This window comes from Chrysochloris asiatica, unplaced genomic scaffold, assembly GCF_000296735.1.
Source record: "Chrysochloris asiatica unplaced genomic scaffold, ChrAsi1.0 scaffold00060, whole genome shotgun sequence".
Classification (NCBI taxonomy): Eukaryota; Metazoa; Chordata; class Mammalia; order Afrosoricida; family Chrysochloridae; genus Chrysochloris; species Chrysochloris asiatica.
Genome location: NW_006408578.1, coordinates 17,219,326 through 17,231,144, shown reverse-complemented (window position 1 = coordinate 17,231,144; position 11,819 = coordinate 17,219,326). Strand labels below are relative to the sequence as shown.

The following is an 11,819-nucleotide window of genomic DNA, read 5'->3' as shown; positions in this document are numbered from 1 at the left end:
CCGCGGAAAAGCTGGTAGTTTCGAACTGCTGACCGTGAGATTAGCAGCCCGATTCATAACCACTACGCTACCAGAGCTCCTTATCTGGCCATAAAAAGGAATGAAGTACGCTACATGATGCAACATGGATGAATCCTGAAGACACTGTGGTAAGTGAAAGACGTGACACAAAAGGTCACATGTCGTATGATTCTATTTACATGAGACATCCAGAATAGTCAAACCCATAGATTAGTGGTTGCTGGGAGAGAGAAAGGAGGTAATAGAGAGGGATGGCTTAATGGATACGGAGCTTCTGTTATGCAACTAGATTGTTGTTGTTTAGTGCTGTCAAGCTGGTTCCGACTCAGCAATGCTGGGCAAGGTTTCCGAGGCTTTAACTCATTGTGGAAGCAGAAATCCTTATCTTTCTCCTGTGGAATAGCTAGCAGGCTCGAACCACCAACCTTGTGGTTGACAGTGCAGTGCTTACTGTACTAGTGATGTTTGTACAGCACTATAAATGCACTAAAAGCCACTGAATTGTACACTTGAAAATGGTTAAGTGTCATTTTTTTGTACATGAATATTACCATAATTTTTTGAAAAAGGAAAACCCTCAAAATATAAATCTTAGACACAGCTAATAAATGTGCAAAAGGATGTTGGATTTAAAACAGAAACGCTTCAGAACTTACTAACTTAGACATTTTAAAAATGAAAATTGAGACATGCTTGCTAAATAGGATTATACTCAATTTATAGCCTTTTCAATAAGGGATTTAAATTGCCAACAACAGACACAATTGTACATATTTTATTTGTATTGCTATTGTTGAGTGCCATCAAGTCCGTTTCTACTGTGTAGGGTTTCTGAGGAGAGGCTGGTGAGTTTGAACTGCTGACGTTGCGGTCCAGTGTTTATCCTATAGCGCCACAAAACCCAAAAGCTATTAAATACTACTTTATGCAGTACCTGGTACTGAATAATGATAATTATAATGACCAATGATTTATAGACTATCAGGGTTAGCAAATATTGAGATATGATTTAAACTCAGGTGTCCAAACTCTTTTTTAACCACTCCTTTGTTAAGTATTTTGCAGAGCTCCAATATTTAAAACATAATTTGTTTCACAGCGCCCTGCTGTTTTCTTAGATGCTATGATGACTGCTCCAAAGCGGGACGGGGAAGCAGATCAAGGAAAATGAGCGGTTTGCTTTTACGAAGCATATTTTAAGTTCTGCTTTTTTTCCTTTTCATAACTTGGCAATTGGATTTTCCTCTATCAGCAAGGGTAATTATGCCACTTAACATGATGACGCTCCTACATTTTAAGCGCACACAAGGAAAAATGTCTGTGAGGAGACCCTACGTGTAGCAATGTCACCAAGGTGCCATGTGGGCACAAGACAAGCTCAATAGGCGAGGCACAGGTCTTACCGTAGCTGTTCCAATAAGAGACCAATCTTCTCTGGAAGCAGGAAACCAGTGATCGTGCATAAATAAGCTTTTGCCACAATTGCACTTGGCTGAGGACAGCAATAGGTTGATATGAAATTATTGGGCTCATTATTTCTGTCACAAAAAAAAAAAAGAAAGAAAATACACTTTTATCTACTACATAATCACATTCAACTCAAATTAAAATTAAAAAAAAAGAGCCACACAGAAGGCCCTGGTGAGATCAGATACGCACAGGCTGACGTGACTGAAGACGGCTCCCAGCCAGTCCAATAGCTCCTGGGCGCTGCAGGCCACCTCGGGCTCCCCCTGGAGCACGTGGCTCTGCAGCGCGGGACACTGCAGGTCTGTCAGCACACTCAGGGCTATTTTTGGCTGGTGCTCCTGAATTTGGTAACTGGAAAAGTATGACATCATTGTTGGTTCTTCTGCACCTTAAAACACACCATTTATGGTCATTTAAATAATTTAAAGAAGTTCAGTAAATCCCTGAAATGACCCTATTCCCATTTGAGGTTTCTGGGAAGTATTAAGTAAAATGGAAGGAAGTTGTGCAAAGCTGTATTCAAGTGAAAATCATTTAAGCTGCTTTTTGTATCCGGTGCCAAAGTTCTGCAAACATTCATCTTCTTTCAGACTTTTCCTGGAAAAGTCTCACACTTTCAGACTCAACGCATATTGGTTTCATTATTTGTACTAGCAAAAAAAATTCAACTTAATAAATAAAACAAAACCATTCTTTCTATGGAATCCTGGTGTGGTGCTGTAGGCTAAGTACTAGACTGCTAACCACAAGGTCAGCAGTTCAAACCAACCACGCTCTCCTTGGAGACCCTGTACAGAGTCGCTATGAGTAGGATCCGACTCCAGTGTACTTAACATTTCCTTCTATATGAGTAAAATTGGTGACCTCTACAGGAGCTTTGGTAGCGTAATGATTACGAATCGGGCTGCGAACCACAAAGTCAGTATTTCGAAACTACCAGTTGTTCCAAGGGAGAAAGATGAGGCTTTCCGCTCCTGTGAAGATTTACAGCCTTGGAAACCCTATACAGGGTCGCTGTGAGTCGGAACCAACTCCAAGGTACTTAATAACAACAAAAACAGAGAAAGCATATGTGTATAATCTCTAAGAAGAAAACAGAGGAGGAAATGGATGCTGATATAATCGCATCCTAGATTGTCTTCTTAAAATCCCAGTAATGTTCAAATGTCTGTCATTTTAAGGATGTCTACAAAACCAACATCCTTGAAAACAAAAACAGTGGTTCCCTTAAGAACCAAGGGAAAGATTATTTTGTCCAGTATAACAATGTCACACACACATTGTGTGTTTCTCTGGAACAAAGGTTGGGTAAGCTTACTGCCTACTATGAAAGGTTTGAGTTCCTCACGGTCCAAGCTCCTCTACCATAACACTGCCTGCTGTACGAGCAATAGTCACCTAGACCTCTTCATACTGCTTTGTAGGAAAGGGACTCACATAAATAGTGCAAGAAAACACAGACACTCTAACCACTGTTATTGCTGTGAATAGTAGAGCACTTCTTCTCTAGTAAGGAGTTTCTTGTCTTTTTCTAGCATTCATAAAATTGTGGTGGAGTCCTGGTGTGGCGCTGTGGGTTAATGCGCTGGACTGCAAAGTCGGTTTGAACCACAAGGTTGGCGGTTCAAGCTAACAAATCGCTCCTCAGAAATCCAGACAGGGTCACTATGAGTTGGAACTGACTTGACAGCACTGACACTGAACAATGACAATAACATCAAACTGTGGCAGGCTAACATGTTAGCTTGCAAATGTGGTAAAATCTCAAACCTCTCACAGTTCTTGACAAGTCCTTAAAATAACTAGGATTCTGAGGAGCAGAAAGTCGTCCATAAGCACATGGATGACTCTCATAGAAGACTCCATGAGATGCTAGTCCTTAGTCAATACACAAAGACATTCTGCCTACTTTTAGCTCTATTGGACATAGGTGAAAACACAGTGTTATAGACCTAGGACTTGAGACAAACAGAGAACCCAGGAACCAGAAATGTCACTTAAGTGCAGGAGAGCTGGGCACATTCCCAAACAAACCTATGTGCTTCCCACTGTCTAAAAGACAGCACTGTACTATCAGAATTCTTCATGATTTGATTCATCACAATCTTGTCATGGAACAAAAATATACTCGTAAAAGGAGCAAGGTATAAGCAGTAAGTTGTCAGCAGATTAACTTTTTGGAGAACATCATACTTTGAACTAAATTTAGTGTTCTACTCAATTAAAAACTACAAACTTACTATGACATTTAAGTTCATACCCTATAATAATGAAGTAAGTAGTTTGTGTGTATAATTAATGTTATTTGAAAACATTATAGCCTAGGCTGTTTGAAGTAAGGTGCTAAGAAAGGGAGAAAGAGAACTTAGCTGCTCTAAGGCCCCTAGATGGAGCTTCAGATCTACACACAGAGCCCAAGGAGACTCATGCATCTGGCTTGCATGTCTCAATTACCCCGAACTATGGTCCTAAGGGATTCTAGAGAAAGCCAGTCACTTCTTTAATAATGTTTATACATATACAATATCCCTTAACTATATCTGTTGCCAGAGAGTCAATTCCAACTCATAGTGACCCCATGCGTGTCAAAATAGAACTCTATAGGGTTTTCAATGGCTGATGACTTGAAGTAGTTTGCCAGGCCTTTCCTCTGAGGTGTTTCTGAGTGGACGCCAATCATTAACTTTTCAGTTAGCAGCCCAGTACTTAACTGTTTGCACCAGCAAGCATTTCAAACGTGTCACCAAGATCCCAATCCTCCACCGGTGTTCTGGTTGTTGTTAAGTGCTGTCAAATCAGTTCCAACCCAGAGTGACCCCTTATAGGGTTTCTGAGGAGCATGTGGTGAATTTGAACCGCTGACCATTCAGTTCAAATGACCTTGTGGTCCAGTGCTTATCCTATAGTGAGTGTCACACGGGGACTCCCACTTTACTCCCCCCCCTTAATTAGCAATTAATTTCAAAATCATTATGCCATCACATAATTAAGTCTTCATACCTGTAGGATGCCAAGCCAAAAGAAAATCAAATTTCAAGGGCTTCTTTTCTTTGAAGGACCAAGATATTCTTTTATAGTTCTTGGAATCCGGATTTAAGGATAAATCCATCAAATTAATGGAAACAACTTAAACAACACAAAGAAGAACAAATATTATTCTCATATAAACACAGTTTCCACTGTGAAAAAGGTATTAAACTCCACTTTTAAGAGGCATTTCTAACACTGGACGCTAATAACATCATTTTTCTAAGGTTGAAGACTCAGGTAAAGGCAGAGATCCCCAGGAGGCCAACTCAATCTATCTATGGATGTGGTCGCCTCAGTTAATTTGTTGTTGTTGTTGTTGAGCATCATTGAGTCGATTCCAACCCACAGCAACCCTGTATACAGTTTCCGAGGAGCAGCTGGTGACCTTGCAGTTCAAATGGCTTTGCAGTCTGGCGCATTAACAAAACAGACACTGTCACCGGAATCAAAGTTTTTCACTTATGGGGATTTTTCAGGGAGAAAACTGTATCACCCGCTCCTCCATTCAATTTATACTTGTTATCATGATAACTTGAGGAGGGGATAAAAAAAAAAAAGAACATGCTATCGTCTCTGATCATGGGTTTATTACTTCAAATTTTTTATACAAAACATATATATATATATGTGTGTGTATGTATGTAGTGCGCCATGCCCAATTCTGTCATCTTTATAAGACGCAGCCTATAGCAGAAGAAATATAAACACAGCATCTTATCTTCTCTGAAGGCCCTTGAGTCATGTAATAACCGCCAAAGTCAGAAGTTTTAAAAAGACAAGACAAAGCTAAACCTTTTCTGAATAAACAGAGAACAGGCAAATCTAACTTTTAAATTTAAATTTCTATAGGTAGATTATTGACTTTTTAGAATCTAGTGGAATAAGCCTAATAACTTACTAAATTTCATGACTTTTCTGCCAGAATACTGAGATGGACGACCTTGAAGTCCAGTTTCTTCATAAGTGTCTTTATCCAGTGATAAAATTAATTTCCCTATAAATCATATTGTTTCCATAAGAGAGATGTTAAATATATGACATATCCTCTGATAAAAAGCAAGCAAGGCAACCGAACAGTTAGGTATGAAGGTAACACGTGGCATCATTTTACAATAGCGAAATTAGACAGAAAGAACAGTTAAACATATTGTTGTATACTCATTCTTTGGAATACCTTCAAGCCACTAAAAGTAGTAAGTTAGAACCGTATTCAGAAAGATGTCTATGACACAGAGCTTGGGAAAAAAGCAAATTGTAAAATAATGTAACAAAATATTATTTATGTTAAAAATCCTTAATTGGTATTTATGAACACAGAAAATGTCTAGAAGAAAAAACATCAATCTGTTAACAATACTTCTAAGATGGGGAGTAGATTTAGAGGAAAGATGATGAAAGCAGAACTTTCATTTTATATGAATCTAAATGTTTAGTTTTTTTGTAATAATACGTATTTCTTTCATAATTAAAAAAAGTGACTGATGTTACCATTTGGTAGTAGGGCAACAGTATTATCTTCGTCAATGTTTGTATTGTACGTTAACGCATAGCATGCACCTGCAAGAGAAAGTCCATAGGAGAAGTTATAACCTACAACTGTAATAAAGAATAAATCACACCTACAAAACATCTGTGGATTATTTTCACATGAGTGTAAGTCTCCCAGGTATCTATCACTGCTCTGGCTCACTCATTAAATCTAACACCAGCCTGGGATAAGTCAAAGCACAAGGAGAGCCAAGTGCGAGTTCAGTCACCTCCCACCATGGGTTTGTCTATTTCTGCTGGTTTCCTATTATATCACCAAGTAGAAAATGAACTCAGAACATGGAATATATGTACTTGAGGATGCTGGTAGAGGTGACAAGCAGAACACTAGGGAAGTAGTGCACCCCCCTTAGAGGAAGAGTTCAACATCTACAAGAAGTTGTGTGAAGTTAAGAAAGTCACTCCAGAGTTGGTTCTGGGAAGACGGAAGTATAAACAGTTCACGTTCCCACCCTTCTTCACACAGCATGGACATGAGGCGTGGTCTTAAAGGACTGTGAAGTGGGGAGTAAAGGATAGCAGTGGAGAACTTCAGACTGGCAAGAATCAATGAATCAACAATGAGTCGAATATGGTAGGAACAGTGCTTCTTCTACCCTCCCTGCCCTTCCTCCAAGCCATGTTCGCTGCTGGCTGCTGTGAACTTGGGTAGCAATTTCATCCAAATAGTCTGTTGCCCTAAACACCACACCCCCGCCTGTGCAAAGTGACAATACCCCAGGATTCTGCTCTAAAATTAACAAAGCAGACCTCCCTGGGAGATTTCTCTTCACAGGCCAGCACCTACCCACCTAGTAACAACTGGCTGCCAGGCCACTATGAATAGCTAGAAGGCCTACTGAAGTGGCATTTGCTCCCATAGCCAGCATCTACCAGCTGCACACTCCATAGATCAAGCCTCCAAAACCAAACATAACAGATTTCTCTGGGACTAAGGATGGGTCTGTCTGTACTCCACACCAGTTTGCACACAGAATTGCAGAATGAAGGGGCTGTATGCTAAGAAGAATGCATGTTCAGGGAAACTGCATGCACATACCACATCCTATGTTGTTGTTGTTGTTAAGTGCCGTTGAGTCGGTTCCGACCCTAGGTGGGTGTAACAAGACAGACATCCCTGGGGTCTATTTGAAGTGTGCCAGCCCCTTTCCCACCTGGCAAGTGCTAAATGCCGGACAGAGGCAACTTCAACAGAAGGGTCCCTTACAGCACATCCAGGAGGCAGGTCACCTAATTGGAGACTGCTTCCCCAAGCACCACAAAATTGCTGGGCTCTGAAATCAACAAGACAGATCTCTCGGAGGTCTTTCTGGGGAGTGCCGGCTTATCCTCCTGCTGACATGGAGTAAAGTCTGCCTGTGCTTCCCCTGAATACCAGTTTAGATAGAAACGGCCACCAGAGAGCAGGGAAGGAAGACTTGGGCAAAGCCAGAGGGCACTACCCAGTCCTATATGGATTCACTGGGTGTGAATTTTTCAACTTAAAATATGGTTGCAGAAACAGAACACAGGAGGGAGTAATAGCCAGAGAGAAAGAAGGCTGTGTACCCTAGTGGACAACCGATCACAACATGCTCTCTGGTGTTTAGAAGACAGTGAAAAGTGAAAACAGATCTGGAACATGTTTATTGTAATTAAAGCAGAGAAGGAATAGGAGCCAATGTAAAACAGAGGAGTGGGATAGAAAGGAATATTGGGAAACATGATTACAGAAAGCTTGTAAGCCTGTCTTCAGCCTACAACTGATTGGAATACCTAGATGGGGTTCTATAACTTGTCCAGTAAATAGGCTTCCTGCGGAGCCTTTGCAGTGTAAAGGCTTAGGTGGAATCCTGAGCCCTATCCAGAACCTTCTGAGGTGGGACATTTCCACTTGAAAGGACAAGCAAATCAGCCTAGAACAGCTAAAGGAACAGAAGATACTTCTTGAATGAAAGATCAGCAGGAAAAATCCAAAACAAAAATGGTAGTCTGCTTGTCTACTACAAGAGCAAGCAAGTTGTTTGCTGGAGAGCCATCAAGGCAAGCACTCAAGTCCCTTCAGGATAAATCCCCTTCCAGGACTCAATAAAATAAAAGGCAAGCAAATCATATAAGAAGTAAAATAATCTGTATTCATGGATACTATAGTGAAAATCACAAAGTATCCGTAAGAAAGCTTATAGCGCTATTAGAGGGATTTAGCAAAGTTGCAGACTACAAGATCAACAAATAAATCAGCTGGATTTATATACGACAGCAGTTAAAAATTTAAGAGGGAAATTAGGGAAGCAATTCCATTTACAATAGCATTTAGAAAAATAAAATATCTAATACCTAGGAACAAAGTGAGCCAGGGATGTGAGAGACTTACACAGTGAAAATTACAAAACACTGATGAAAGAGATTAAAGATGACTTAAATAAATGTAAAGTTGTTTCACATTCATGGATTAGTAGACTAAATATTGTCAAAATGTCAGTACTACCCAAAGTGATTTATAAACTCAATGCAATTCCAATCAAAATGTCAACAGCCTTCTTTACGGCAATGGAAAACAAACAAACAATGCTCAACTTTACATGGAATGGAAGAGGTTCTGAATAGCTACCATAACTTTTATGGAGAGTAACAAAGTAGAAGACACACTTTCTGATTTCAAAACATATTATACAGTTACAGTGATTTAAACAGCCTGGTACACATATAAATCAACAGAACAAAACTGAGAGTCCAGAAAGAAACCAACACACCTACAGTCATCTGAATTTTGACAAGGGTGCTAAGTCCATGGGGGAAAAACGAGTCCGTTTGATAAATGGTGCTGGGACAACCAGATTTGTATATGCAGAAAATGAATCAGGATCCACACTTTACACCACACAAGCAGACAAAATTCAAACCAGATCAATGATGCATAGGTGAACATTAAAAGAATAAAGTTATCAGAAGAAAATGCAGGTGCAAGACTGCCAAACCTAGCTTTTCACAACAGCTTACCTAAGACATTAACAAAAACAAACAGCCAAAGACTAAATAAATAAATGGAACATCATAAAAAACCTTATCAAAGAAGTAAAAAGAATTTCTAGTAACTGCAACAAACATCACTTGGGGCTGACAAGAAGGGAAGTAAGAGCTACTACTGAGGGAGCTCAACTGGGCGGCTTAGGTAGTGAGGGTGGATGGACACTCTTTAAAAAACATCACCACCAATTGTTACTCCTGGTAACTCCATGTGTGTCAGAGTAGGACTTTGCTCCAAATGATTTTCAATGGTTTATTTTTCAGAAGTAAACTGCCAGGCCCTTCTACCAATGTACCTCTTTTTGTCGTTGTTAAGTGTCGTCGAGTTGGGTCCGACCCACAGTGACCCTGTATAGGGTTTCCAAGGAGCAGCTGGTGAGCTTGCACTGCTGACCTTGCAGTTTAAATGGCTTTGCAGTCTGGCGCATTAACCCACAGCGCCACACCAGGACTCCTCTAGTTGGACTCAAACCTCCAACCTTCTGGTTAGCAGATATTTGTACCACCCAGGAACTGTGAAATACAGTTTTACAGGGTTCATAAGAAACAACTACAAGAAGCCAATCAGCCCAGCATACAACTAAGAAAGGGGTGAGTGTCAGGGACAGAGTAGGAACCTAGCTGCGGGCCTAACTGCACCCCAACACCTGGCACTTGAATCAACAATTCCAGGAAACTGAATCCAGCACAGCTTTTGAGAAATTGAGTAGTGCTAGACCACCAAGACACGTGCAAATGAAGACTATGTCAGACCAAGACCCTGCCACCAATCAGAATTAAACCTGAGGGAGAGTAGCCAAAAACCCTACAAAGAAGGAGAAAGAACAGAAAGCCAGGGCTCTCTCTCACTCATGAGAGACACACCCGCTCCTCCTCTTCTGAGAAGTGTACTTTCATAGTTTAATAAACCTTGCTTGCTACTTGCTGCTTGTTGTCTGTGTGTGCTGTTTGTACCATATACAAGTGGGTCTTGCTAGACCTGCAGAAGTCAAGTGACTGGACCCTAACAGTGAGGACAGTTAGAACCACAAAAGCGAAGTGATCAAGACATGATGAATACTTGGCTCTGTGAGCTACAGCTGTGTAGTTCAAGACACTTTTTGCAGCAACATACCCACCAGAAAGCGGTCTGAACACACAGATACCAGACTTTGCTCTCCGTGAATCCTTCTTTCATTATTATGATTAATACCTTCATGTTACATCCTCATCTGACACTGTGAGTAAGTGTAATCAGGAACAGTGTCTTGAGGCAAAGAGTGGGATGAAAAGGTTGGGGGAGAGTGCTGAATGCATCTGGCCATACTGACCCTCAGCACAGGCCCTAATTAAACCAAGAGAAGGATGCCTATCACTGTGGTGTGATCTACCAATAGCTTCCCATCCTACATTCTTGTTTTTTTCTTACCTTTCTTTACAAAGGTGTTGATAAACTCCTGTGAAATGAATTCATGAAGTGGTAAATTCTTCACAGAGTAATAGGGTCCAGTTTCCATGACCAAGCTTTTCAGTTCCTTGGAGAGTATTCCACATTCAGGAATCAAAAATGAAACCTATTGAAGTGCATAATATAAACAAGGTTTTATTTTCATGTAGATTAACATCCAGATTCTAGATAAAATAAGATACATGAAAACTGCTAATGATTCCTCCATGGGTTTCCCTGAAATATAAACGTGGATAAGAAGATGTCTGTTAATTTACCAATCTTAGGGGAAAGACAAATGTGACAATCAAAGATTTTCATTTCTGCATTCAAACAGATAGTAAACGGAAAAGACTGACCAGAGAACTTTTAATGAAACTTTTATCTTTTGCAAATGAGCAATATATTGTATTTCCTCTTCCTTTAAATTCTTTAATTCATTATAATCTGCCACTGTTGCATCATTTTCTACTCACGATGGTCCCATTTGTTATATAGCAAAACTGCATTAAAAATCCCAAAGAGTTTTCTTGGTTTTAATCTTTACAGAAGCAGATTGTTGGTCTTTCTTCTGCAGACTGTAAGTTTGAACCTGCCACCCTTTAGGTTAGCAACCCAAAAGACCCACTGAGTTGATTCCAAGTGAGGTTGGTTAATAGTGAAGGTATTGTTAAGGGCCATGGAGTTCGTTCTGACTCAGAGTGGCCCTTCATAAGGTTTCTGAGGCTATAGATTTTTAAGGCAGCAGAAAGTCTCATCTTTCTCCCACGGAGCGGCTTGTGGTCTGAATTGTCCACCTTTTGGTTGGTAGTCCCTTTGTTTACCCTACAGCACCACCAGCATTCCTGACTCAAGTTAGTGTGAAGTGCCATCATGTTGGTTCCAACTCACAGCAATCACAGAGACCCTACGTACAACAGAACGAAACACTGTCCGGTCCTGGGTCAACCTCACAATTGTTGTTACGCTTGAGCCCATTGATGTTGCTGTCACTTTGCCAATCCATCTCACTTGGGGTCTTCCTCTTTTTCTCTGACCCTGTACCTTACCAAACATAACATCCTTCTCCAGTGACAATATGTCCGAAATATGAGAGATGAAGTCTGGCCATCTTGGCTTCTAAGGAGCACTCTAGCTGTACTTCATCCAACACAAATCTGTTTGTTCTTTTGGCAGTCCAAGGTACTTCCAATATTCTCCCCAACACCATAACTTAAATGCATCAATTCTTCTACAGTCTTCCTTTATTCACTGTTCAATTTTCACATGCATATGAGGTTATTGAAAATCCCATGGCTTGGATCAGGCACACCTTAGT

At 40.4% G+C, this 11,819-nt stretch overlaps 1 protein-coding gene across 3 annotated transcripts in view; it reads right to left on the bottom strand.

The window, feature by feature from the left end:
• Positions 1-11,819, bottom strand: part of RPP40 (ribonuclease P/MRP 40kDa subunit) — a 22,294-nt gene that overhangs the window by 1,489 nt on the left and 8,986 nt on the right. The window contains exons 2-7 of one of the 3 annotated variants that reach the window (XM_006864112.1): positions 10,484-10,628; positions 6,010-6,078; positions 5,420-5,515; positions 4,492-4,617; positions 1,681-1,879; positions 1,425-1,559 (exon numbers count right to left, since the gene is read on the bottom strand). In XM_006864112.1, the coding sequence (XP_006864174.1) occupies positions 1,425-1,559; positions 1,681-1,879; positions 4,492-4,617; positions 5,420-5,515; positions 6,010-6,078; positions 10,484-10,628 (770 nt within the window). The remainder of the gene's footprint in view (positions 1-1,424; positions 1,560-1,680; positions 1,880-4,491; positions 4,618-5,419; positions 5,516-6,009; positions 6,079-10,483; positions 10,629-11,819) is intronic. The other 2 variants (XM_006864113.1, XM_006864114.1) reach the window with 2 other exon arrangements.